The following is a 27283-nucleotide window of genomic DNA, read 5'->3' on the forward strand; positions in this document are numbered from 1 at the left end:
TTATGGAAAGTGATGTTTTTGTCATTGAATTTTGGGATCCTCACCCGTCTGGACATCGACCCCTATGAGATATGTGGTTTGTGACAACACTCCCCCTCCCAGAGGCTGCCTTCTCCCTCGGTTGACTGGGCCTTCGATGCACACCAGTTGTGCATTTTGAAATACTTTGATCGATCTGTCTTTTCCTTTGCCGCCTAAGCTCCTGGGTACTCTACCCCCAGAACTCAGTCTTTCTCAGGCCTGTTGTTGTACGAGGCCCTATAGCCATCTCTCTGTTCAGAGACAGTCCCTGAGAATGGACACACTCCGTCCCAGAGGCTGCACTGGGCTCACCCCTGCACACGTGTGTTTCAAACATGCCACAGAGGACACATGCACTGGACCTGACCATCTCCGCCCTGTCTCCCTGCAGCTTCTGCCTGTGTTTGAACAAAGCCTTGAATCGCACTGAGACCCTAGAGACAGGCGGCCCCCAGGACAGCTGGGAGGGCACCCCCGTACTGATGTCGGCCCGTTCTTCCTTGGGCCCCCTGAAGCTCCAGGACCTGACCACCCGCTACCCGCGCCCCGGGGTATGCATCTACCTGGACCCCGAGGAAAGCGAACGCCTGGGCATGCCGGGGCCCCTGCACTTCCGGTACAAGCAGGCCCGGCTACAGGCACTGGAGACCATGGCCAATGTCTTGAAACAGCGGATTGACATCCTGACGGCCAAGCTGCACAAGTCAGAGGCACCGGACACTGTTGGGGACCCAGTCTCAGACCTGTCATCCTCACGCCCCAGCATGGTGCCCGCTGACCCTACGCCTGCAGACCCAGTCTGCCTTGGAGCTCTGGTGCCCAACGGGAGCAGAGGGGCCCCCTGGGACTGGACGGACATGCGGGCCAGGCCACTGGTCTCGCCCACCTGCTTCCCAGGTGGCCAGACGTTGCCATGGAGTCCCGACTGGGAGCGGCGGCAGAGTGTGAGCCCAAGGGGCCATTACAACAGCAGGCCCCGAGGTAGGGCCTGGGCGTGACCACCAGCCCCACCAGTGGCCAAGGGGACCCCACTTCCCCCTGCCCCTAAAGGGAAAATAACGATGAAAATACCACAGTAGGTGTCTGGGCCACTAGAGAGGATGTAGGTGACAGTCCTGGCCAAGCCCAGCCAGACCTTGTCAGGACCATGGCCCTGGTGGGAGGAGGGTGAGGCCTGGCCCTGAAGCTTACATGGCTGCCACCTCTAAAGAGGGGCAAGAGAGTGGACATGGCTCTCCAGGCCCTTCCTGCCATGAGAACTGGGGGTGCTTCTCCCTCAGTAACCCCTGCACCCGCCAGCAGCTCCTCCCCTCCTTCCAGCTCCTGGGGAATGAGCCCTGGTGTCCATCTCTCCAAAGGTTTCATTGAGGACGGGTGTTTGGAGCTGGATAACAGGCCGGCAAGAAACACGGCTTCCTTCCCGGCCCTCGGCTCCTTCATCGGGAGGTGAGCCTGCATGCCTACTATACACCCCAGCCATGCCAGTGGCCCACAGCCCATGCACAGGAGGGCTCTGGGCTCTGGGGTCTGGGTGCAGCCAGGCTGCTGGGGGGCACCGCTTTTGACCGGGCCATGAGAAGGCCCCAGACCGGGATCAGGGCCTGCTGGCTCTGGTGATGGCTCTGGTGATGCCACTGGCCAGGCCAGGCCAGGGCAGGGCGAGGGAGCCCAGGCTGCACAGTGGCTCTGAGACTCTGCCCTGGCTGGGCTGCAGTGGGCCCCTGACCCAAGGTCCCTGCTGATGGGGGGACAGCCCCTGGGATGCACCCCCTCCGCACACTCCTCTATGTTGGCTCCCCGCCCCAGCCAGACACTGTCGGCCACACTTTCCTGTGTGATTGACGAGTCCTCCTGCCCAGTCCCATGGGCTGAGTTTCCCCCCAGCACAGCCTGAGGGCTTTGGGGCCCCCTCACACAGGCCCTTTCCTCCAGGCCGCGTGGAGGAGCAGACCCATAGCTGCCAGCAGGGGGCAGCATCGGGCTGGACCTCTGGTTCTCCACCACCCCTATGTCCACTGGGAGGAAAGGTCAGGGAGGGGAGGATCCCGAGGTCAACCCATTGCCTGGGCTCCCGGAGGACACCCAACATCTGCACACTCCACTGTTGGACGGCCAGCAGGGCCCCGCCCCGCTGCCCACAGCACCCCCCACTCTGGGCGCTGCATCCTCTCCATCCCCTGGCCCTGTCCAGGCTGTGCGGAGTCGTGCCTTGGACGACCCAGCAGCCTTGCCCGGCAGGGATCAGGGCCCCTCGGCATGTCCAGGGAAACTGCCTGGCCTGTCCCTCCTAGAATAGCAGCTGTCGCTCATTGCTCTGGCGGCCTCACCTCTGCCTGAGTCCAAGGATGAAGGTCAAGGCCCTCTGGTCCAGCTTGTGGCCAGCCCTCTGCTGCTCCAGGCCGGTGCCCTCCCAGATCCAGGGCTCCCTGCTGGGGCTGTGGGGTTCAGTGCTGGTTGGGGACCCAGCCAGCTCCTGCCCTCCCAGGGCCTGTCCACCCCAGCATCTCTGGAAGGAAGGGTGATGGAGGGTACACCCGTGGCCTCTCTGCACCTCGGGCAGTGCTATCAGCGCCCTGTGAGATATGTTCTCATTCCCACTTTACAGACAGGAAAACTGAGGCTCAGAAAGGCACAGTGACATTGCCGGCATCACACAGCTCATGGGAGGGTTAAGCCAACACTCAGACCTATAGGGCTGGGCACCAGAGCCCATTCCTTAGTCCAGCATTCTCAAACTATTCCCTGAGGACCCATTAGAAATGCAGAGTCCCCAGCTCACCCTGGCCCCCCTGAACCCGGTACACGAGGCTGGGTCCTAGGGCCAGTCCTGTGGGTGATAGGGTGAGAACCACTGCCTTAGAATGTCTAGGCCCGAGGTGAGCAAGCCCCTCGGGCCACTGCCCAATTCTGTGCATAAAGTGGTTCTGCACATGGCCTCGCTCATCCTCTACCCGAGCGTGGCTGCCGTCCTGCCGGTGTGGATTCATGTCTACAGAGGCAGAGACTGTGTGGCCTGCAAAGCCCGGTGCTTGCTGCTTGTCCCTTTATGGAGCATGTTTGTGACCGTTGCCCTAGACAGCTGGGGAGACACGGGCTTATCAACCACTCACTGTGCTGGCATCCCTTGACTAAGCCTTTGAGGAGAGCCGCCAGGTGGGGCTGGCATCCCGAGTTCAGGGTTGGGTAGGAGGGAGTAAGATGAGCCCCCCACAGCGGCCTGGTCCCTCGTGTCCCCTCCTGTATCCTGGTGGTCACCTTGGGGTCTTCCGGGTTCAGCCCACCCATCGCCTCCCCAGAGCTTGCCCTTTTCCCCAATGTCTCCCCAGCAAGGCCAAGGCGGCAGGGGCGGGGGCCAAGCGGTCAGGTAGCAAGTGCTCAGCAAACAGCTGGGGCTGCTGGAGGAGGGCTATGTCCCCCCCCTGCACTTGTCTGAGTCTCCATGGCTGGCTGGTGTGTCCTTGGTGATGCCGGTGGTCCTGAGTCGCTGTGTGCTGGGAGCGGGCGGGGGAGGGGAGTGTATGTGTGGCAGCTGCACTCTGGGGAGGCAGAGCTGTGTGTCTGCTGTCATTGCCGGGCACTGTGGCTCTCCTGGCTGACTGCTCTCTCTGGAAAGGCCCAGACCCATGCCTTCCTCCCAATCCTGGTAGTGAAATGTGCCGTCCAGCCTCAGGGTAGGGGTTAGTGTGGCCTGAGCAAGGGCAGGTCCCCAAGCCCAGCCAGCCTGCTGTGGCCCCTGCCTCCTTGGGCACCTGGCCAGCTCAGGCCACGAGTGGGACAGAGCAGCATTTTGGGCCACGAGCAGGTGGTGGCGAGGCTTAGGGCTGCTGCGTCCACCCTGTTCCACGCTGGGCCTGGTGGACAGTGAATAGTGCCCCTTAGCAGGTGGTAGAGGGAATGACGAGATGCCCCACGTTCCCAGAGTGCCCATCCTCCCCCCAAGGGCCTGGCGTGGGAACAGACCCAGAGCAGGCATGGGCTTCCAGGCGAAGGGTGTCCTGGTCCCAGCTCCTGAGGGCTGCTGGTCCTCCGGGTCCCAGGGCAGAGCCCCATGGTGCCACCTCACTGATGCCGCTGGGGACACTGCGGGTGTTGGCATCTTTGGGTGCCACGTGCTCGCTGCCATCCTCCTGGCTCACTGCCATCCCCCTTGGGCCTCTGGTTCTTGGCTTCCACCCTGGACACTGTGGGTCTGAGAGCAGCTTCTTCGTTCAGGCCAAGGGAGCCCGGGTCACTGCCCACCCCCCAAAACCCCCAGCACCTCATACCCTGCAGATGTTCCCTGGCCAACTCCACTCACACGTGTGTTTGTGTGTCCCTAGCTCCCTCGGGGTGCCAGCCGTGTTGGACCCCACCTGTGGCTCCCTGCAGCTGGAGGAGATGCCGGCGGCTAGAAGGGTGGGCTCCGTCATGCCCTGGACCATGAGAGGCTGTGGTAAGGGCGAGCCTGCGGACAGGCCCTGGGCTGGCTTGTCGGGTGGCCGGGGGGGTCCCCTGGGGACCCCCTCCACTGCCTGATGCTCCGGTGAGGTCCTACAGGTGTAGAGAGATCCTTTTCTATGTGGAGAGCTTCCATACTTCAGTATTAAAGTTTTTTGGAGGCTTTCGGGACCCAGCTGCTTGTTATCGCTCTTGCCACACCTCTGCTGTGACCGAGACTCGGTCCCATGGGGGCCACTGGCAGCCCTGCTCCCCACCGCTTCCTCTGAGCACCCGCTGGCCCAGGCTTCTGCCTTTCCTTTTGCTTCTGAAGGGTTTGGTTCCTGGGTTTCAGGTGAGGAGACTTGCTCAAGGCCACAGAGTGGGGGTGGGAGGGGGTGCCCTGCCCGGTGCGCTGAGGAGCCTGGGGGGCTGTGAGGATGCTCTGCCCAGCACCTGCTCAGGGAGGGGCAGCTGGAGGGTCCCGGCTCTGCGGCAGGAGGCCCAGAGGACTGAGAGGCTGGGGATGTGTGTGGAATGGCCCCTGCTGGGCTCATGTCATGGTCCGGCTCTCTCTCTCTCCTCCCCTTCCTCTTGTTCTGGGGGACTCTCTAGCCTGTGGAGGCGCTGCTGACCCTGCTTCTCCCCATCTCCCAAGGAAGAGCCCCAACAGCTTTAGCAGCCCACTAATTCATTTGTTTGCACCCCTCTCTGCTTTTCCAACTTGTGCCCATGGCACCTGCTGTGCCTGGTACTGACGCAGGATCAGGCCCTGCCCCCAGGCATGGGTTTTCAGTGGGGTCAGGCTTCAGGAGATGCTAGAGAGAGAGCACACAGCACGTCAGGTTCTGAGCCACAAGTGACTGGCTTCCTGGAAGAGATTTCCACCATGTTTCCAGTCCCAGAAAGTGTGGCCCGGAGAGGGGCAGTGAAGGGCCCAAGGGCACCCAGGGGTGAGCTGGGATTCAGGGTTGGACGCAGGTGCCAGTACTTGTGCATCCCTGACTGTCCTTCTGGAAGGTTGGCTGAGCAGGGGGATGGCTGGCTGCTGTGAGGGTCAAGGGAGATTCCTAGTCACACAGGGGTGGCTGCCTCCTGGCCAGGATCCTGCATGGAGGTCAGGCTCTGGCCTTCCCTCCCAAGGGGATAGCCCTTTCTTCAGCCCTCACCTCAGCCCTATGTACCATCCCCACAGGGGTGTGCAGCAGGAGTGGCTCCTTGCTCTTGGGAGGGACATCCACTGTGGGGGCCATGGTGAGGCTCCGGCAGGAGTAAGCATGATAGTCCCTATGGCGAGACTGGGGGGAAGACCTGGGAGGCACTTGCTTCAGTGGCTGTAGGGGACAGTGGGTACAGGCCCCCCCACCCTGTCCATCACCTCCACACTTGGGGCCTTGGGTGCCTGGAGACCTTCCCTGGACCCGCTGCCAAGAACCTGGCTCAGCTGTATGTCCCAGAATCTGGGCTCAGCTGTATGTCCCAGAAAGCTGGGAGAGCACAGGTGGCCCCTGCCCCTCTCCACAGTCAAAGGGGTGACATGAAGCCTAGGGTTGAGGTAAGAAGCACTTGGCCCTTAGGACAGCCACTGCTGCTGATTCACAGTGGACACCCAGTCCACGTGTACCCCCCCACAAACACACACAGACCCGCGTTCCCTGCATTGTGTGTGCCCACATGGGGTAGTCGACATCTGCGGGGTCAGGCAGCCGTGCCTGGAGCCCATGGGGAGGGCCGTGAAAGCAGAGCTAGGGCAGAGAAGGGGATCCTCCCTACACCCACGGGGGAGAACCATCAGTCACTGGTTGGAAGGACAAAATCCCTACATAGTGGATTCCTGCCACTGAGGGGGAGCTTTCCCGCTGACTCACTCAGAGGGCGATGGTCAGTGAGTAGCCTGGGCACTAGGGCAAGACGGGCCTTCCTGCAGAGCTGCCCCCTTCAGCACGTGCCCCTCACACAGAGGTTAGTTAGTTAGGGGGACCCATGCCACCTGCTATGGGACCTCGGGGTCCCCAGGGCTCCCACCTACACCCATTGTGCCTTTCAGAGAGAGGACATGGGGCAGCTTGAGAAATGTCCCACGGCCCTGCTGCCTCCTGGAGCCTCCAAGTCTGGTCTGGGAGGAGCAGTTGGCCAGGGGCCCTGGCAGCTTCCACACGCTGAACCTGGTGCCAGGTGCCAGGTGCCAGGCCTTCCAGAAAAACCTGCTCCTCCTGCCGGCTCTGCCTCCAGGTGCTTCTGCAAGAGGCAGGGAGCAGGGTGGATGATGGGGTGCAGGCTTCCCCCAACTTCTCCATCCTTCCCGCATCCCTCCTCACTCTCTGCTGGGCAGGGCTTATCTAGGTGTCAAGTTCCCTGCAGGATCTCTTTATCCTGAGGCCATGGGCAGCCTCCCCAAGAATCATTTGAAACCTGAGCTGCTCCTGCCTGGAGTGGCTCAGAGCAGGATATCCAGTAGCCAGAGAAATCCAGCAGTGTGCACACCCAGAGTGCCCGTGCTGGGCCTGTGTCCGACACCTCTTCCAGAAGGCCTCCCATGTGACACCTGGTCTGGGCCAGGTCCTGCCACTCACCCTGATCGTAGCTGGCTCTGTAGGCCGTGAGGACTTGAGGGTCTGGCTCTCCCTGCAGTTATAGCCGAGGCCTGCCGCGTATGTGTGCTGGGGAAATGTATGCCGGGAGCATGAGTACCTGAGGGTCCCGAGTGCCCCAGGCCAGGCAGCCTGTGACACCACGTGGGGGTCTCGCCCGTCTTGGCGCACCTGGGGTGAGTCCCGTCCTCATGCCCCTGCTCGTGGAGAAGGAGCCTGATGCTCGTAGAGGCACCATCTCTCCAAGCTCCTCAGTGGCAGAACAGGGGTTCGGATGCGGCTTTTAACCTGCTGCAGGCAGTGCTGTTCACCAGACTAACATGTAGCCTAGCACTGCCCAAGAGACCCCGGTGTCCCGCAGAACCTTCTGGAAGGAGAGAAATGTTCTAAGTTCTGGGCTATCCAGGATGGTAGCCATCAGTCACACGTGGCTGTCCTGCCATTGATCAGGCCAGCGGGACCTGAGGCTGGCACGTTAGGTTTTCTTTCCCTTTCATTTAAGCGTAAATATCAGGGGCGAGTGTGTGGCCGGCGGCCAGGGTGGCCTGGACAAGTTTAGCTGTGACCTGGGCACTGTGACCTGCCAGCCTTCTCCTGGCTTCAGGCCCTGGTTCCCCGAGCCCAGCCACCCAACTGAGAACACGCTTGTCACAACATGCCCACCTCAGGGACGGCCTGCTCTCTCCTGGGTCACAGCTCCAAGGGCAGGACTACAGAGCCTGTGTCCCCCAGATGACCGTCTGGGGAGCTGGTATGCTGTGGCCAGAGGTAACAGGAACACCCTGTGCTAAGGCTTCCGGCCTCCCGGGTGCCCGCAGGATGGTCAGTGGGCACCTGGGCTGGTGGGGCTTTGCGGGGCCGGGGGCATCTTCTCGGGCTCCAGCTTCTCTCAGTGGCCATGAAGCAAAAGCAGAGGAGGATGTGTCCTTCCCAGGGGAACTTCAGCTCAGAAGAGACATTGGGAACCATTCTCCCTGACGGGGGTCCGTCCCCTGTGGAGGCCGGCAGGGAGGGAAGGGCTGCCCCATGCTCAGCTCCCGCGAGGTGGCCGGAGCCCCCACTTCTCCCCCCGGGTTGCGCCTCTGAGTTTTGGTGGTGCCGTGGAAATGCCCCGGAGCTGGTTTTGCTGCCATCCTCGGCCCCTGCCGCCTGAACCAGGAGAAGCTCTGGAAGAGGAGCACAGTCCGGGGGACGGCATTCTCTCTGCACGCTCACTAGCATCGCCGGGCACCTGAGAGCCATCAGGAGGGCCCTGCCACCTGTGCCGACCATCCCACATGCACCCCCCGCCCGCTCCCACCAGGGCCGGGCCGGGAAGATAGGAGGATGGCCAAGGACGGGGCATACCGGCCACCCCTACGGGCAGCCCCAGAGGAGCCAGGAACACCTACAGTGTGCAGAGCCCACACTGGACCCTCGGGGGCTGTCAAAGGGAAAGAAGACCCCCTTCACTGCCCTTGGGGACTTCCTGACCTGGCAGGGAGGCAGAGGTTTCTGTGCTCATTCTCGGGGCAACCCCAGAAATCCCAGGGACCCCCAGGGGCCCGCCCCCCGTGAGCATGATTACAGTGCCAACAGCTGCCATCGGTCACCTCTCTGCCAGGGAGATGGGCACCTCGTCTTCCCGCAGAAGCTCCAAGGGGCTAGTGTTCTGCTCCCCGGGGCCCCCCAGGGAATGCGTGCTCGGCTCTCTCTGTCTGCAGACGTGGCGTGGCTCGGGGTGGGTGGGTGGGTATGGCTGCCGGTCAGGCAGACCGAGCCCCCGGGAGGTGGAGGAGTTGCAGCAGCCAGCTGGCCCCTCCTGCCCTAGGCTGTACTGGCCCGGCCTCCCCGGAAGTGTGGGGAAGGGGCTGTGGTGCCCGAGGTCGGGGCACCCTACCCTCCTGTGAGGCAAGTGCTAAGGCTGAGCAGGGGTGCCCCAGGCTGCTCAGCTGCCCCTTCTCTGTGGCTCCCACAGGTCAATGTCTCCAGCACCTTGCCAACATCCCCCGGAAATCCCCGGGCTTTCTCAAGTCACTGCAGGTGTGTCCTGCCCCCATTGTGTCAGGCTGACGGCAGCTATGACCCCATCCCCCCGCCCCTGAGGCTGAGCAGAGAGGCTCCAAAGCGGGGAACTGCAGAATGGGGGAGGCCTGCAGTGCGAGGAACAGGCAGCCCTAGGACACAGGCCTTCTCAGCCCCGATGGGAGCAAGCCAGCTGGATGAGGGGGGCCTTCAGGGCATCCCTCCCAGAAGTGTCCCATTCTCAGAGGTTGGGCTCAGGGCTTTGGGGGAGCCAGGAAGGGTGGGGGCAGCAGTGAGGGGCGGGCCCTGGAATCCTGAGGCTTGGGCCCTCCCTGCAGCCGGACCTGCAGGAGCAAGAGCAGGCGCTGGCCCTTCTGCGGCAGCGGGCAGAGCTGGAGGTCTGGGAGACGCAGAAGGCCCTGGACCAGCTGCTCTTCAAACACTGTCCACAGGTCAGCCAGCCCATCCCTGGGGCTCTTCACCGGCAGAGGGACAGTGCTAGCCCACCTGCCCGCCCACGCCCGGGGCCCTCGCAGGGGGATTGGGCGCTCTGGCTGAGTGGGGCCCTCTGCCTCTGCAGAAGGTCAAGCTGGTGGGGGGCAGATGCCACACCACCTGAACCATGGGCTACACTGGTGCCCAGAAGAGGACAGCAGAGCTACCTGCCAAAGGCCGGCTTAGTTTAAGGCAGAAGCAGGACACCTGGGGCACCGGGCGGAGAGCTTGGATGAGTGCCGAGCCTCCTCCCTGTCTGTGTCCTGGGCATGCCAGCGCCTGCTGGTGGGGAAGGGGTCCCACATCCCCGAACCACCTCTGCCAGGCCCTGTGCTTGCTGGTCGGGGGTCAGACAGCACCCAGAACCAGGCCAACATCTGTGATCTGGTTGGATGTGGCGAACCTTTGGGGACTGTTGGGATGTAGTCGCTCACAGTACACAGTACCTTCCCAGGAGGGTACCCCAGCCTGGGGGAGTACATGCACACGCATGCACATGTACATGCCTGTATGCGGGCACCACACACACCGCCCCGGGTTCCATCTCTCTCCTTCCCCTCCTTGTCACCAGCATCACAACTGCTGGGTACTTGTGGCTGTTGCAGCCCCCACAGGCCATTCGATCACCCATTGGGATGCTCCAGCCCCGGCCTCGCCCCACCTGTCGCCCTGCCCCACCCCCACATCCAGCCATGTCTGGAGGGTCCGCCAGCTCCCTGTGAAGGGCAGACAAAGGAGACCTCTGAGGTTGGGGCCCCCATGACATCCCCCACCTTCCTGTCCTTGCAGCAGCTGATGAAGAAACATTCCACCCAGGCCAGGCCAGATCCAGCTTCGGAGCGGGAGCAGCCACAGGTGTGCGGAGACCTGCAGCCGGGGACCTCACCAAGTACCGTGACAGCCAGACCCAGGTGGGGCCCCAGGTGGGCTGGCCACACCTCCTCCCAAGGTGGAAGAGGGCGGGTAGGCTGTCTGGAGCCAGTGGCAGCAACTAGGGCTGCTGGGGCTGCGACACCTGTGCTTTTCCCCACAGATCACACCCAGTGCTGGGCAGAGAGGCTGCTGCAGCCCTGCAGGGTCCCCAGGACGGGCTTTGGGCGCAGAAGGACAAGTCAGCTTCTGCAGGTGAGAGTTGGCAGGCACTGTCCCCTCTCATGGGGCAGGCAGAGGAGCCTGGCATTTGGGGACACGCCACCTCCTCCTGTAGGACAGGCTCTCCCGTCCCTCTCTCTCCTGGGCTCTGCCCCTGCTGTCTGCATCCTTCCACCTCCGATATTTCAGGAACTCCACTCAGTCACCTTTCAAGGTGTCTGTGCACCTGTTTCTGGGGCGGCTCTCATCCGTTCAAGTAGACCCGATTTGCCTCTGGCGTCACCATCCTTCTGCCTGAAGGACCTGCTGTAACTGTTCTGGTGGAGCTGGTGACAAATCCTTTTAGCTTTTGTAAAGTCTGAGGACAAACTCATTTCATTCTTCCTTTAAAAAAAAAAAAAGATGTTATTTATAAGAGAGGCAGAGACACAGGCAGAGACAGAAGCAGGATCCCTGCGGGAAGCCTGATGTGGGACTCGATCCCAGGACCCCGGGATCACACCCTGAGCCGAAGGGAGACACTCCACCACAGAGCTCCATCATCATTGCTTTTGAAATATCCTTCCCCGAACGCAGACTCAGGTGGACGGATTTCCTTCCTGTTGGCAACTCTGCCTGGCCATTGGGTTTGTGTCATTTGCGACAAGAAACCTGGGGTTGACTCCCTCTTCCCATGCACGGGAGGCGCTTCCTCCTCTGGCGGCTTTCCTGTAGGCATTCTGGAGTGTTCCATAGGATGGCTACGGGTGTAGCTTCTCTTTCTGTCTCTTGTACTTGGGGTGTGCTGTGAGCCTTGCACCTGTGGGCTCACCATCCTCCTTGTGCTTATGAATGTCCAGCCGCCGTGTCATCTGTGTCCTCACCGTCAAGCCTCCATTCACCTGGATGGCTCATCACCTGCAGCTGCATGTGTGCTTGGGAGGTTTGGTTCTTCTCGTGTGTTTGTTTTCTTCCTGCGCATCCTCTTAGGGAGCTCCTGCTACTGTGTCTCTGTTATCCTCTGCGGTATCCTCTCTGTCACTAGTCCCAGCCAGTGTCTTTTTTTTCTTTTTTTTTTTTTTGTCTCAGGCACTTGGGTGTTGGTCTCTAAAAGTTCCGTCTGGACACTTTTTTCTGTCATCCCCGATTCTATTTGACACCTTAAATGTAGAGAATACAGTTACAGATGCTTCCAAAGTCCTTCTCTGGCTCATTCTACCATTTGGGTCGGTTTTGATAGGTTAATCTCATTATAGGTCATGCTTTCTTGCTTCTTTGCATGCCTGTTGGACGGTTTGGGTTTTGTCTTGTTGGGTGCTCTGTGTGCGCGCCCCCATGCACGATTGGGAGTTTCATTATGGAACGCAGAATGATCGGATCGGAAGGTCGGATCCTTCCAGGTGCTGCTTTGACAATTGCTAGGTGGCCGTGAAGCAGGGCTCAGTCTGTGGCCCTAAGACCCATAGATCTTGAGGTTTTCCAGCCTGGCCAGTAGAGACGCGCATAACCCCGGGCCTTGGACTCCTTCCCGATGCTCTCTCCCCAGCGTGGGTAGCTTCCTCATGCATTCGCCAACCAGTTCCCAATGAGGGCTCATGGGGAGCACTCGGAATCTCTGGGTTCCCCATGTTTCTCTCTCCTCCCGGTCCTTCTTCCACAAACTTTAGCTGCCTGGGTCTCTCCAGACTTCCAGCTCCATGTCCTCTTCTTGAGGGGTCTACTGGGCTCTGCCTCAGTTTCCCCTCCCTGCACTGCAGCCTAGAAACATTCTCAAGGCAGGTAACTGTGACTATCAGGGGTCTGTGCCGTTTGCCTGATGTTCAGCATCCAGAAAATTGTTCTTTTGTATATGTGTGTGAACATTTATATGTGTACATGTATATATATAATTTTTTTCTGTTTTATTGCATTCTAAAGTTACTTTTAGTAGGACAGTAAATCCACAGTCTGATTCCTTTTACTCTCTTGGTGGAAAGCACAAGTCCTCAAACGAACTTTTTAAAACTAGAGTCTCTTTTCCATCCCACCCAGCACTGAAGGACAGCGAGCAGCAGTCAGTGGCAAGAGGGCTGCTTACACCCAGAATCTGGGTTCAGCTGTCACCCCATCTGCTTGGTGCTGACCTCAGACAGGTCACTCGTCTCTCCTTCCACAGAAGAGAGGCAGCAGGACTTGTCATCCTGCAGGCCTCTCTACCTTGGGTCTGGTCCTGTGTATGATCAGTGGGCTCACACACAACCTCACATCGGGACAAAGGAGGTGGTCAAATCCTCCTGGAGTAAAGATGTGGCATGTGAAGCTCTGTATATGCGGGGTATTAAGCTACCCCAGACATTCTACCTTTGAAAGCCCCCTGGAACTCCTACCCGACCCAGCACTCTGTCCAGAACCCCTGCATAGCCCAACCACAGACTGCTTTCTGTCCCCAGAGCCCAGGCAGGAAGTGGGACCAGACCAAGTGTCTCTGCAGCTGCCGCAGGCCAGGCTCTATGCTCGGGTCAACCCCACCCACCAGGTACAGGGCGAGGAACACTGGGGAGGGGGCTTCAGGGGAGGCACTGCTGGCCCCTTTTATTTATCTTTTTAAATTTTATTTATTTATATGAAATAGAGAGCGAGCGAACATGAGCGGAGGGTGAGGGGAAGCAGCAGAGGGAGAGGGAGGAGCAGACTCCCTGCTGAGCAGGGAGCTGAGGGATCATGACCTGAGTGGAAGGCAGACGCTCAACCACTGAGCTGTCCCGGTGCTCCCCGGCAGCAGCTTTCAGACCTAGATCCTCTCTCAGCTGCCTGGAGCCATCAGGCGCTGAGAACCACCTCTCCTAGAGCCCGCACCTAAGGGGTCTCCGCTGCAGGTCTGGGGCGGGGGGAGACACTCTCTGCCAGGCACCATCCTTCCTACGGACACCCACCGAAGCCCCTTTCTCTTCCTGGGTCGGTGAGTGAGAGCAGACATCTCAACAAAGTGCTCAGGCAGGGCTGGTTGCACCTGTCAGGCTGCACATTGCAGGTCAGGCGGTCCAGTCTTTCCCCAACTCTCTTGGGCACAAACAAGTGCTCAGGCTGGATCAGGGCTGGGCAGGAGACCCAGACGATGAGGACCCTGCCCTGCCTCTGGGAGCTCACAGTCGGGAGGGAGGGTACCCCGCCCCAGGAAGGGAGGCACCACAAGGGGATGAGTGAGGCGGGCAGTCCGGGAGGGCTTCTTGGAGGCGGTGGCCTCCCGTGGGCTGGGCACTCCTCCCACCCAGCGAAGCTAGTCCCGGAGCGGCCCGCTTGGTCTGCCCCGCCCCAGTGGAGGCTGGCGGGGCCCTGGAACGCCAACCCCGGACGCCCCGGCCGCTTCACGATCCAGATGCTCGAGCTGAGCCAGCGGGAGGAAAAGCTGCGCGCGCAGCACCAGGCTGCGCTGCTGCGCCTGCGCGAGAAAACTCTGGAGGAGAAGATGCGCGCCGAGCTGGCCTGGTTGGAGCATCAGCGACGGTGAGCGCACGCGCGGTCCCGCCCCCCGCCGCCGGGCCCCGCCCCCGAACCCAGAAGCCCGCCCCCACCCTCTGGCCCCGCCCCCGAGCCCCGGGCCTGCCTGCGAAGCAAGGAACAGACGGAGCCAGATAGTGACCGGTGTTTAGTGACCGGTGTTTAGTGACCGATGTTTGCCGAAAGTTAGATAGGGCGGTGACGCACCGCGAACAAGGCCTAGTGCCCTCTGCGCCGCCAGCCCGTCGGGGGACAGGTGCATAGCAGGTGCTGCCCTGCAGCCCGGGTCTCCCTTGGCCCGGGAACATCTGCCCTCGCCCCTGCCTGACACCACCGCCCACACGGGGCCCCTTTGTCCTTACAAGTGGACAGGGGGAGAGACCTCCCTCAACGTACACGCCAGCCTGGGGCTTGCTGGTCAGTGACCCTTGATATTGGCTGCACTGATAGCTTCTCGGCGCCCCTCATGGCCTCCCACAGAGGGTGCTCCTCGAGAGGTCTTAGAGGCAGTGGACTAGGCTGGTGAAGGTCCTCCAGGGCAGTGGACTAGGCCAGGGAAGGTTCTCCAGGTGGTGGACTAGGCTGGTGAAGGTCCTCTATGCAGTGGACATCGTGCGAGGCTCTAGGCCTGCAGTTCCACAATGGCTCCCGCTCCCCTACCCCCCTTCCCCCGCAAGGGACCTCTGGGTGGGCTGGAGCTCCAGGGTGCCAGGTGCTGCCCTCCCTCTGTCTCTGGAAAGTGGTCATGAAGAGTAGGCGGGAAGAGTGACAGCCTGGGTGCCACCAGGTCCCCAGGGGTCCCCAGCCTGTCCGAGCAGTGGGAGGGGGCCATCCCAGGTCCACCTGGCTGGCCAGGGCTGGCTGTGTCTGCAGGTTTCACATCCCCTTGCTGGACATGAGGTGAGCCGTGGGTCCTGCCTTGTCCCTCAGGTGTCTGGGCAGCAAGGGGAGCGCCGCCTTGCTGGCAGCCTTGGCAGAGAGACAGCAGCAGGCCCTCAGCCGGTTAGAGCAGGAGCAGGTAAGGGCAAGCTCAACCCCGGCGGCTGGGCAGGAATGTGAGCCTTCTGCACCGCACCTTGATGATTCCTAGGCATCACCACCGTCCGATGTAGCCCAGGACCCTGAGGTGCAAGGGAAGTGCCCAGGGGTCAGAGGGGGCAGCGTGGCCTGGGTGCAGTGTGGTCCTGCAGTCCTGTCTCCTGTAGCACGTTGGAGGCTCAAGCTCGGGAAGGTAACAGTAGTGTCTGTTGCGAGGCTGCAGGGACTTTAGCATAGTCAGCACTAAGCAGGGCGAAGGTGCTGGACCACAGAGGGGCTCTCACGCTGCTCCCAGCCTGGTGTCCAGGGGCTGCTCTACTCGTGACCTCATGTCAGTCTCCCAGTGCGCTATGTGATGGGACCAGCTTATGCACATGAAGACACTGAGGCTCAGTGTAGGCAGCTAGCTTGCTCAGGGACCCTCAGAGGGGAAGTGAGGGGTGCTGCTGGACTTGGGTTGAGAGAAGACCCCTGCCCTGTATGGGCCAGGGAGGCACGGCGGCAGATGTGGGGATTCCAGGCAGAGGGGCAACGGGAGGAGACCCAGAGAGAAAGATGCAAGTGACACCATCTGTAGGGCATGCCCCAGTCTGTGAGCTATGAAGGGGGCTTTGAAGGGGCTCTAGCTGTCACACGGCAAGGAGGCAGTGAGCCGGGTGGAGCCACTGTGGTGGGGACTGGGGGCTGAGCCCCAGTCCACTGGGGCCACTCTGGGCAAGATGGCCCTGCTGAGGGATGCACCATCAGAGACAAGGCGAGGACCAGATGACAGATGGGGACAGTTTAATAAAGGGTGGGGACAGTGCCCAGAGCCTGCAGAAAGGGAGGGCTGCATGGGGGAAGGCTGAGTGGGGGAGGGAGAGGAGCAGCCTGCCCATCCCCACCCAGGTTGGGGGACCCAGGGACCAACACCCCACCTTCCCTCCTGCCTCTTGCTAAGACTCCTGTTGGCCAAACCCAAGAGGGGTTCCAACATGCTGAGCAGGATGAGAAGGGTGGGGGCATGTGGGCAGGCTCAGGGAAGACCCTCTGGAGCTGGGCTGCCCCCCGCCAAGACACCCGTTCTCCCCGTTCATCATGTGTCTGTCTTCAATGCATTCCTTTGTGCGGGGCTGGGGGTTCGCTGATGTCTCCCCTGGCTGGTTCAGAGAGAAATCCGGTGCCTGCAAAACACTCACCTGTTCTCACACAAGGAGAGGATGCTGCTCCTGCAGCACCAGAAGGACATCCTCTCCCTGCGGAAGGCTGTGAAGCATCTGCAGCAGGAGTTCCAGGCCCGGACCGGAGTGCCTCAGGTGGGTGCACTCACTGGGCTGGAGGCTTGACCAGTCACCTGGCTGCTCTATGGGATGGCACAGGACCCTCGTCAATACACCTGTGATTCAGAGTGGGGAGGGCCTGGGAAACGGTGCCACTGGAGGGCAGGAGGGCAGCTGGTCACCTGCTATGGGGGCCAGGAAGGTTTCCTGGACACCTCGGCCCTTGTCAGGCTCTCCAGGGGGAGCCAGATCTGCCCGCCCCCCATGGTAGGGGAAGGTGCTCCAGGCCCAGAGGTGGAGATGAGAAGCTCAGTGGGAAGGAGGGGTGTCAGGCTAGAGCAGGGGCTGGGGCCAGGGCTGGTGGGGGCTGAGGCAGGGAGGAAGGGTGGCCAGGCTCTGAGGGTGCAGCCCCAAGGGGAACCCCAAACAGCAAGGGTGTGCTTGCTCCAGCTCCCCATCCCCACCAGCTGACACATGGAGGGGACTGTGTGGACACGTCCCCAGCCTGGACATCTCCTCTGTTGAGATGGGGATGCCAGGGGCCTCACCCAGTGGAGTGAGGATGAAACGAACTGGATTCTGTGGGATGAGCAGCAGGGTGGTGTGTGCCCTGCCTCATGCAGACCTGCAGGACAGGTGACCTAGAGCAGCCTTGGGCCAAGCCTCCCCAGTCCTGGCTCTCATGTCTGCACCTGTTTGGGGGCTGTTCACACAGGATGCAGGGCTTCTGGGGGGTTAGACAATCCCTCCAGCTGCTTCGGCACCACGCCCCGTGCTGCCAATGACCTCACCCTACCCGCCCCTCACTCCTCCTGAGAGTAGGCGAAGCACATGTGTTTCACACGGCTCCCCTGCGCTGCTTCTTACAGAGCTCTGGCCCCGGAGTCAAGCCTGCTCCGATGGAGGGGTCCAAAACAAGTCCACAACCCAAGAGGCCGGCCCAGGGCTCCTCGTGCCCCCCGACACCTCGTGGGCCCCGCAACCTCACCAGCCACGGCCTCCAGAGAAGCCCTGAGAGACCAGGAGCCCAACAGTGAGTTGCCACCAGCAGCCCTGGCTGCGGTGCCTGCCATTAAAAGCCTTTCCTAAAACACAAACAAACAAACAAAAAAAGCCTTTCCTATGCCGAGTGGCCACTGTTTCCTTGTGGCTTCGGGCCCTTCACCTCTCAGCTCTGCTGAGTGGAGGGCAGCAGTGGGGACCCCGAGGAGGCCCTTCTCCAACTAGCCGGCCTGTGGGGATATGGGCCAACATCAGGGCTTCCTGGCCCAGCGGGAGGAGCACAGACAGGGCCTGGCTCATTCCTAGCTGTGCTGGTGAGGGTGCAGCCCTGGGGTGTCCTCCCTTCTCTGAGCCCAGTTCCTCATCTGTTAAATGGGGACGGGGTGCGTGAGACAGAGCAAGTAGACTGGCCTTGCTCCAGGGTGGCAGGCAACACTGTGTGGCCACCCAGCGACCAGGAGCCCCTTCCCGGGCTGGTGTGGGGCTGTTCTGCAGGCTGTGGCAGCTGGCCTCGTTTTGCAGCACAAGGGCCTCTTGTGACAGACTAGAGGGGCCCTGCCTAGGCTGGGTCACCATGAGGGTGGAGGGGGTGTCCAGTGACTGGTGCTACCTGACCCCAGAGCCTTCTGTGGGAGAGAGCGAGCTACACTGGGAAAGCCTTCTTCCCTCCTGTTGTAACTAAAATAGCCCCAGGGCCACCTGCCCACCACCCAGACTGGAATTACAGCCACCTGGGGGTGAGGACGCAGGAGGCAGCCCCCACTCCGGGAAGGGCTCATCCCCCAACTCCCACCCCAGGAGCGGCCTTCACAGGGACCCCTGCCTGCCTCTGGAAGCACCAGCACCCCCAGCCGCCCTTTTCCCACGTGGTGGGGCCCTTTGCACGCCTCCACCCCACGAAGGGGTCATCACCCACTCGGCTGCCTGGCCACAAGCCCCACTTGGCTTCTCTGCAAGAGTGCTTCTCAAATAAACCCAGAAAGGACTGAGATTCACGTTCATGTTGCTACCGATTGCCAGGCCCAAGGATGTCTGAAGAGGCTTCCAGGCTCTGTGCCCTCTTGGTCCCCAAGAGCTTCGTCAGAAGGCTGTGTGGCAGGGCCATAAGCCCAGGCAGGCAGTCGGTGGACTGGGGCCACCATAGGAGCCAACGTCCTCCTGGGGGGCAAAGCCTCTTTTGCATTTGCCATCACACCAGTGAGGCACCGTCCCTGTTAGAAAGTCAAGGAACAGAGAAGCTGTGTACATATAAGGAAATATTTCAGATTTCCTAGAACCGCCCCCACCACCTAGCCAGGAGAGACATGTTTGGTTATTGGCTGAAGCTCCACGGCCCCATGGAGAATCTCCGAGTCCCTTTGTTCCTCTGTTCAGGAGGAACAGGAGGAGCTCTGCAGGCCTCGTAGGGCAGGCCCGGGGGCGTCCCTGTGGGGCCACCCCCAGGGACCCTCAGGTGGCTGTAATTCCAGTCTGGGTGGTGGGCAGGCCTCACTTAGCCCCCGGGGCTCCTGGCTGAGACCCTGGGTGCGGGGAGGGCCGATAAGCCTGTGGAAGGGGGCTCCTGTCCCAGTTTTATTTGGCCTGTTCTGCTGAGGAAGCTCTGGCAGGCGGGGGTGGGGGGCAGCGATGGGCTCAGGCGCAGCCCGGTGCTCCGTCCTCACCATCCTGGCTCCTGGGGCCAGTGGGGACCTGCATCCGGGTAGCCCTGGATGGACAGGCACCCACTGGGCCTTACCCCAGAGAGGTCAGAGCTCCAGAGCTCCCTGTGACCCCACGTCCTGTTCACACGCTGGATGTGGGAGACGCTCAGGGCCACCCAGGGGGTGTGGCAAGCTGTGCCCAGTTGTAGTGAGCCCGAGCGCCTGGGGCAAGACTAGGAATAAAAGCAAGGCAAGCCGAGCAGAGAGTGGTGGCGGTGTCCAGCAGGCGTGCCTGCCAGCACTGACCCTTGGTCCAGCAAACAGGGGGCCTGGCCCCCTGGTACCCCTGCGGCTGCCTCGAGGCTGCAATGTGCATGTTGTGTGTCTAGGGAGGGGGTTCTTGATGCCCGTCTGTGTGCCCAGAGTCTGGCAGCAGGTCTGGGTGTGTGGCATCCGAGCATCCAACCCCTGTGCCTCCCAGAGCTCAGGTGAGCCCATCCCCATGCAGAAACCTTGACAGAGCACCCTCTGCTGGGGGACAGACAGGCCCTCCCTCCCATCACCCCCCAGTCAGCCCCCAGCTACAGCCCCGGTTTGGGAAGCCGCCCAGTGGGGAGACCCAGGACCCATTTTCCCTTACCCGTGTGCTAACCACTTGGCCACCGACCACAGCTGTGCTCTGGATGTTGACACATGCTGTCCCACCTGTGGAGTGTCCTGGTCAGGGCTCATCACCAGGGGAGGGCACAGCCTGAGCAGGGTCACAGCCCCTCTGTGCTCACTGCCTTGCAGACTTCCCATCGGGCAGGAGGACAGGACACCCCCCCAGGCCACGTCAGCTACAGACAGTCACCGGCTGCCTCCAAGGCCTCTGTGGGGAGTGGACACGCTTGTGGCCAGCGGCTGGCCTGACACTGGGGGCCAGCTGGCAAAGAGCCACAGCCCCGTGGGCCAAGGTAACAGGGGCAGGGCAGTCACTCTGTTTGCGGGCCCTGGCCACTTAGGGCCATATTGGCTTGAGGTCAGATGGCCCTGCGTGCTGGGGAGCCTCGCCTGAGCTGTGTAACTGGGGAGTCCCCGACCCCTCCCTCCGTGTCTGGGTGCAGTGGCCTGCCCACAGGAAGGCCTCCTGCAGGCACCTCAAGCACCACCTCCAGGCAGCATGGGGTGGGCTGGCTGGGGGCGCTCCTCCCTGCCTTGGTCTCCCCCTCTGGATGATGGGGGGCCAGTTTGGGTGCTGTGCCCGTTTCCCGAGGCTGATTTTTTCACACGGCTTCAGAGTTCCCAGATGCTGTGCCGTCCATATCCCACATTCTGTGCCCGTCAATGCTCACAGTCCCTTTGCTCGCAGGAGACCCGCAGCTTAACCCCAGCTCCTTGTCGTCAAAGGAGGAGACCAGGCCTCTGAAGGGAAGCCCCGCACAGGAACTCCAGGGCCGGTGTTCCCTGGGCAGAGGGGCTCCCTGCAGCCCCCCAAAAGCCAGTGTGAGTCAAGGCTTGGCCCTGCACCTTCTGCAGGGGTGGGGGGCTGGCCTTGCTTTGTGGGGCTCCACCATGTGGCTTTGGGTGGGGCGTCACCCTGTCCACCACGGGAGGGCGTTGATGGGATGGGGCCTGTTTGGCCCTTCCCAGGTGGATTCAACCCTTGCGGGGTCTCTGGAGCCCGCTGCAGGGAGGAGTACCTGGTAAGTGGGAGGCTCCACGGCCATCTTTAAGGGGATGATCTTTGTTAGCATAGCCACCAGGACATAGGAGCTTTATCCACAGCTAAGGGGTGCGGGCTGATGTCCTGGCTGCAGTGGCCATACCCTGGCTGTGGTCTTTCTCCAGCAGGTGGTTGAAGGCAGCACAAGCCCAGCAGGGTCGAAATTGGGGCTGGATTTTTCCAGCAGCCCCATGGAGGATCCCCACCAAATGGAAAGCTGGTGGTTGGGGGAACAGAGGTGTGAGGTTTGGGGGGACTGGCTGGGCCAGTGACCCTGGCTCAGCGGGTGGGACCCTTGGGCAGGGGGCGGGACCCTGAGATGGGGGCATGACCTTCTGACAGGAGGTGTGACCCTGGGGTGGGGGTTGTGACTCTGGGGCAGGGCACAGGACCCTGGGGCATGGAGATGCTGGTCCTCTCCTTGAGAGAACCTCACTACCCCCCGGCACCCTTCATCTTGGCCTGGGTCCCCTGTGCACCCCCAGTGCTCCCCATGCCCTCCTGAGTCTGACCCCCTCTATGGAAACACATGTCACTTGGTGGATTGGCCCAAGTTCCAGTGGTGGGGGCTGTAGGTGGGGCCCTTCCAGGGAACACATGCCCCTGAGCCTCTTGGATACAAGCACCTCAGAGACCTAATCCAGTGGGGACTGAGGCCAGAACCCCTAAAAACGGGTCCCCCTGCCCCCCACCTGGGGAGTCCTGTGCTCTGACGGTCACTTCCCACTGGGGCAGGTGCCTGGCAGGCACGGTTGTCAAGCTTTTGGGGTGGCCCAAGGCACCTGCAGAGGCCCTGAGCCAGGAGGAAGGATGGGGCCCTCTCCAGGGAGCCCCTGGGACATCCCCACATATGTGCTTTCAGGATAGAGCCCTGTTGGCAGGAGGACCCCTACAACCCCTTCCCTCAGCTGGAAGCTGCTCCGCTCACTGCTGCTCCAGGTGAGGCCCCTGCCTTGCACAGGGAACATCGAATCCCTACCTAAGGGTCGTCCAAGACCAGTTCTTCAGGCAGAGCCAGCCTTCTCCCCAAGCCCTTCGGGGGAGCCCTGCCTACACCCCCACCCTCCCACCACAGGTCCCCAAGTGGCAGGGGAGTGACCGTAGGGAGATCCCCTGTCCAGGCAGAGCTAACCGGTGTAGTCGAGGATTCACTGCGCTGGTGCTGTGGACATTTCTCCCGCCTGTCTGGGCTTTTCTGGTCTGGGTCCACTGGGTCGAGGCCATGGGGTGTGGGCTGCCGCTTATCCCTGCACCCTAGGGGTAGCCCTTACTCTCAAACTCCCCTCTCTCTGCAGCTCCTGCACCACCCAGCCTGCGTGAGGGCAGCCCCCTGGGCCTGGGCCCGGAGTCTGAGTCCAAGTACACTCCCTGGAGCTGCTCGGGGTCTTCTGCATGGTCCCACACCGTGTCCCCTGTGAAAGAGCTGTCCTGCCCCTCTCTCCAAGAGTTTCAGAAAGTGTCCGCCACTCTGGTGCAGCTTTCCGAGAGCTCCACGTCCCTGTTGGACTGGGCAGCTGGGGATGCCCCAGACGGGGAACCTGGCAGGTCCGGGGAGTTCTCTCCTCAAGACACCCAGGGGCTTCATGGAGGTGGGGGGCAGGTGGCCTGGGAGGGGCTGGGGGGCACCGGGGCCAGTGCTCTGCACTGCTCCTTCATGGAGGCAGGAGGCCCAGAGCCAGGTCCAGGCCTCCTGCAGGAGGGCCAGCTGCTGCCTCTCCATTGTACGCCTTCTTCCAGGTCAGGGTCAGAGCTGTCAGAGGCGTCCAGCAAAGTCTGGGACGAGGAGAACCTGCTGGAGCCAGGCCCTGGTGCGGACCCAGCCTTAGGGCACTCCTCGCTGGCAGGAGGCTCATCCCACCTGGAAAGTGGTGGGGTGTCCTGCTCTGCACTTCCTTCCTTGGACCTTGGGAAGGAGCAGGAAGCTTCTGGAACCAGTGGGAGCATGATCAGTGGATTACATGCAGAGAGAGCCAAACAGAAGTCCCCCGAGGCTGCCCGAAAGCCACTCCCATCCAAAGCCTCTTCCTCCAGTGACTTAGATCTGTCCCTTTCCTCTCCCTCGGGGTCCTTGACATCTGAAAAGGTGGATTTAGCCAAAGGAGAGCCTGTGCTTCTGCAGGCCTCAGCTGGCTGCCCACAGGAGCCCGGGAATGCTGACCTGAGTCCATCCAATGACAAGAAACCCCAGGAGGCCGGGTCTGAACCCAAGGTCCCTGGGAGCCTGAGGGCTCCTCCTGGGGACCCTGGCAGTCTGGTAGCCCTGACACCTGAGGGCCGGGCTCCTGGGCATAGCGGGGGTGGAGACTCCCCTGCCCTGGAGGAAGCCTGCCCCACCCTGGCCAGCAGGGTCTTGCCTGAGATCCTGTCCCCTGTCGACGACGTGCTGTCCTACAGCAGTGCCGACCTCCAGTCCTCCACCCATAGGGACGCCAGCCTCCCTCCTCCACCTCCCACCTTCCCAGCAGAGAGTGAGGCCAGCCCCACCAGCCCCCACTCAGAAGACTTCCCTCCCCCACCTGAAGATGCCATGTTCCCTAGGGGCCCCCCAGAGGAGGACGCCTCCATCAAAACTGGAGAGGTGCCCTCCTTGTCTAAGAAGGCCCTGCCTGAGGCCCTGTCTCTGGGGCCCCAGGAGTCAGGGCTCTTCCTGGGGGCAGGTGCGCACAGTGGAAGCTTTGAGGACAAGTTGGGTGGATCAAGGTCTGATGGGGGAACCCAGGCCGTGGGCAGCGGGTGGTCTGAACCGATTGGCTGGCTAGGCTCCCCATCATGGGGGGCGGTGGGTGATGCTGCACGGCAGGTGATGCTGCAGCCCCCAGCCCCATCCAGAGTGGCCTGTATGGCCGGGGATGGTCTTCCAGTATTGCTGGTGGCTGGTGGCACAGGGCTGTCTGGCACCGGGCAGAAGGGCCCCTGCATCGACCCACCCGGTGCAGAGAGAGCCGAGGCGGTCGATTTAGTCTCCAGCCAGCTCACTAGAAGGATCCTGTGCGACTCACTAGCTCTGGTCTCAGAGCTGGCCCAGCCGGCGGCCCGCTGACAGAGCTGGCCTGTCCCCTAGGCTGACCCAGCGGCCTCGGGAGGATGAGACTCCTGAGAAGACAGTGCAGCCCCCGTGGTGACATGCAGGCACCTGTGACATTATACTCATGTGTGCCCACATGTGCCCACGTGTGCAGAAGGCTCTGGAAGCCTGGACACCTGAGGGCAGAGCCACCATTCAGAGTAGCCACCTGCAGCTGGCCGTGCTGGTGGTCATCTGACACTAGGCCGAGGACAGTGTGGTGGGAGACATCAAGTGCAGTGGGCTCGGTATTTTTTTGAACTTTGGGTTCAACTCCCAGGGCTGAGCCAGGCAGCAGGCCACGGAGAGCATGAGCCAGGACTGAGAGCCATCCACAAAGGCCGGGAGAGAGAGGTTCTGGGGAAGCATGGGTGAGGTGGGCAGGGGGCACGTTTGCACTGACTCAGCCCCCAGCTCTCCTGGCGCCCAAGGCCCAGGCCTGCGAGGATTAGAGGAGCCACCAGCTCAAGGGCCAAAGGTCATCAGCCAAGCTTGGCCTGTCTTTTGGCAGCAGGTGGGCCACAGACTCCCTGAGTGCTCAGGACCTTCTTGGAGGACACCGGAGCCCGTTTCCTGGTGGCCATCCATTGTGGCCCGTTGTGGAATGAGGGCCGTCTTCAGGGGTGGGGGCAGGGTGCTGATCCCTCCAGGGCTTGGCTGCGCCCATCCAGAGCCTTAGACATCCCCAGCTTTTAGAGGGTAGCTCATCCCCTTCCCCTTGACTGCACTTATGTGGAGCCCCAGGAAGATCCAGACTTTCGTGACTTGGAGTTGAGATGGGAGCTGTCCCCAAAGCTGGCCTGGGAGAGCCCTGAAGTCTGCCTGCGCCCTCCACCCTCTAGCTCCGGAGAGGGGCCCTCTCCAGGAAGCCCTCCCCCAGGCGCCAGCTCTGGGGCAGCCGCGTGTGCAGGTCGGCTGCTGGCCAGGTCAACCTTTGTCACACGCCGAGTTGTTTTGCAGCTCAGGGAGGCACCAGCTCAGACAGTTCTTGCTGATTCCACCCAGGAGAGGCTTGGATGGGGAACAGGGGTTGTGTTCCAGCTCTGTGTACACAATTTCCAAACAGATTCTGAGCTACAGCTTTCTTATCGATTTCCTTCTCGTTTTCTGAACAGATTAGTCTGTAATTTTTTTTTCTGTTTATTGCTGACTCTTTTGGATTTACAAGGCCATGTGAGAGGAATTATGTATTTTACACACACGCGTTTGGCATGGTAATAAATCTCCAACATCAAAACCCTGCAGATTTGCCTCAAACTCGATTGTCTCCTTTCTGGTCGCCGTGAGGTGGCCGTGCTCCCAGCTGACCTAGGGCCTCCCGAGTGACTTTCCCTTGGTGCAGGCAGGTGCTGGAGATGCCTGCGCCGGAGGCCTTGCACCTACGTCAGCAGGGTCCGAGGTCCAAGGGAGCATCCATGGTTCAGGTCAGCACCACGTGCAACGCCCTGAATCTCAGCTGGCACCACGACTGCAGAGCGCGGGATCTGGCATCTGGGTCTAGGAGCCCGTGAGACTTCCACACCAAGATTGCTGCCGCCGGTGCCTTGCTCACCTTGGCTCTGATCCCTACTAATGTCTGGGGCCGATAAATCTTTATATGAGCCTCCAGAGAAGTCATTATCTTTCATAGAAAATGATTATTTCTCAGTTAAAGCCCACATTTAATTTTCCAGTGATCTGTCTCTTTCAACTGCCCTGCTCAACTGTGCCTCCTGCATAAAACGCCCCCGAATGAGCCTTTGGCACTTCAGATCCCAAATCACCAGACCAATTTATGAGGCCTTTTGATCCCTTTCTGGAGTGCCTGTAATGGCCACTTCTATAAGATACAGCTGAGGGCCTCAAGGGCAGGTATGGGGAGCTCTGGGGGAACCCAGCAGCCCCTATCTAGAGGGTGCCCTCCTGTGCCCGGGCCCCTGGCCCCCCACGGGGGGTGGGAGGTGAGTGGACTGAGTGGGCCTGGGCCAGGTTCTCTCGGCTGTCGGGTGAGCACCTGGACAAACCTGGTTGGGGAGGTCAGACCAGTTCCTGCTGGCTGCCCAGGCAGCATCCGGGCCCCAGAAAAATGTCTGTAAGCCCCACATCTGTGCCCGTGGTCTCTACCTGCCCACCCAATGCCAGGCACCAAATGCCAAGCTGCTTCGCTACATCTGTCCCCCCAACAATGTACTTTTGCCCCCCAGCAAAGGCCCTCCCACATCCCCGAGAGCACCGCTGGGAACAGGCTGTAGTGTTTGCAAAATGCAACTGCAGGTTTGGGACACAAGAACGGGATGGTGGGTGACCGCGCATACACACACACACACACACACCTGCACCCCTGCTCCCCTGGCTGCTCCTGTGCTGCATCCCTGTCCACCCAGGCTGTAACAGGACACAGCAGGGCCGTGGTGATGCTCAGGGGCCCAAACCCCACTGTCCACCTCTTCCTTGGGGCCCAGCAGGGACCCCTGTCCCATACCGCTGTGTCCACCATCCCTGCCCTCCTCAAGGTGTCATTGGAGGGCACAGGATTGTCCCCGCCAGGTTCTGTCTCCGGCATGGGCAGTGTTCTGCAGTAGTCCTCCTCTTTGAAGTTTTCCAGAGAACAGGTGGTGCTCCTGAGCAGCGGTGCTGGACACCAAATGCCAGCTGGAGGGCAGGGCCTGTTCTGGAGTCGGCTGCACTGCAGTTCCTGTCTCTGCCCCGTGCAGAGCCTGCCCAGCCTGGGGGTGCAGCCAAGCCTCAGTGGCCCTGCCATCGGGGGCTGGTGCCATCGAGCCACACAGCCTGGCCTGGCAGTGGCGCTGGGAGCAGGGAAGGCTGAGTGTCAGGGCACCCAGGTTGGAGACCCCTCTGTCGAATTTGTGCGGCGTGCCCTTGACCACAGCCCTCAGCCCTCTGATTCTCAGTTTCCCACCGCTGTAAAGCAGAAACACCAATCCCTCACTCCATCGGCTCTGAGCTGCAAACCTCCCCACATGCGAATTCCTGTGAGATAAAGCATGTCTTTCTACTGGAGGCATCTCAGAATTCCCCCTGGCTGCATGTTTTTCCTCAGGAGAACAGTGCCAGGGCTGAGTGTCCACAGAGTGCAGGTGCCTCTCGACTGAGCAGGGTGCTGGGGTCGGGTTGGGGGGCTTTGGGCTGCGCCTGAAAACCAACAGGAGCAATGCTGCCCCACATCTCCGATTCTGAGATACAATCCACCCCCACCTCGTTTCAATGTTTCCTAATGTTGGCTGCATTTTACAACTGACATGTGCTTTTCCAAAGAATCTTTATTAAATCGACCTGTGCCGCGGGGCCGGCGGTACTTTGGGTTTGGTATAGGACGGTGCTGTTTTCAGGGTGCAGCCTCTCCGTGCTGGGCTCAGCCAGGCGCCATGGGCACCCCCCAGGTGGGTTCAGGGTGTTGGCAGCACCAGCCTGCCTTTTCCCCCATGGGGTGGGGCTGGTCTCCGGGGAGGGGACTGACAAGACCTACAGCAGGAGGGGGTGTAGCCAGCAGTCTCTGGGAC

The 27283-nt window shown here is 61.3% G+C and overlaps 1 protein-coding gene across 9 annotated transcripts in view; it reads left to right on the forward strand.

The window, feature by feature from the left end:
• CCDC187 (coiled-coil domain containing 187) overlaps positions 1–25027 on the forward strand; it is a 37831-nt gene extending 12804 nt beyond the window's left edge. For 4 of the 9 annotated variants that reach the window (XM_049114346.1, XM_049114350.1, XM_049114349.1 and 1 more), the window contains 19 exons: positions 413–1002; positions 1380–1467; positions 4341–4453; positions 8986–9050; positions 9371–9484; positions 10317–10438; positions 10561–10652; positions 13028–13113; positions 13894–14081; positions 15006–15093; positions 15166–15306; positions 16262–16408; positions 17242–17405; positions 19807–19970; positions 20366–20499; positions 20845–20957; positions 21582–21658; positions 22015–22264; positions 22457–25027. In XM_049114346.1, coding sequence (XP_048970303.1) covers positions 413–1002; positions 1380–1467; positions 4341–4453; positions 8986–9050; positions 9371–9484; positions 10317–10438; positions 10561–10652; positions 13028–13113; positions 13894–14081; positions 15006–15093; positions 15166–15306; positions 16262–16408; positions 17242–17405; positions 19807–19970; positions 20366–20499; positions 20845–20957; positions 21582–21658; positions 22015–22264; positions 22457–23759 — 4039 coding nt within the window. In that variant the 3' untranslated portion in view covers positions 23760–25027. The remainder of the gene's footprint in view (positions 1–412; positions 1003–1379; positions 1468–4340; positions 4454–8985; positions 9051–9370; positions 9485–10316; positions 10439–10560; positions 10653–13027; positions 13114–13893; positions 14082–15005; positions 15094–15165; positions 15307–16261; positions 16409–17241; positions 17406–19806; positions 19971–20365; positions 20500–20844; positions 20958–21581; positions 21659–22014; positions 22265–22456) is intronic. The other 5 variants (XM_035720452.2, XM_049114348.1, XM_049114347.1 and 2 more) reach the window with 5 other exon arrangements.
• The last annotated feature ends 2256 nt before the right edge of the window (positions 25028–27283 follow it).

This window comes from Canis lupus, chromosome 9 (assembly GCF_003254725.2).
Source record: "Canis lupus dingo isolate Sandy chromosome 9, ASM325472v2, whole genome shotgun sequence".
Taxonomy (NCBI): Eukaryota; Metazoa; Chordata; class Mammalia; order Carnivora; family Canidae; genus Canis; species Canis lupus.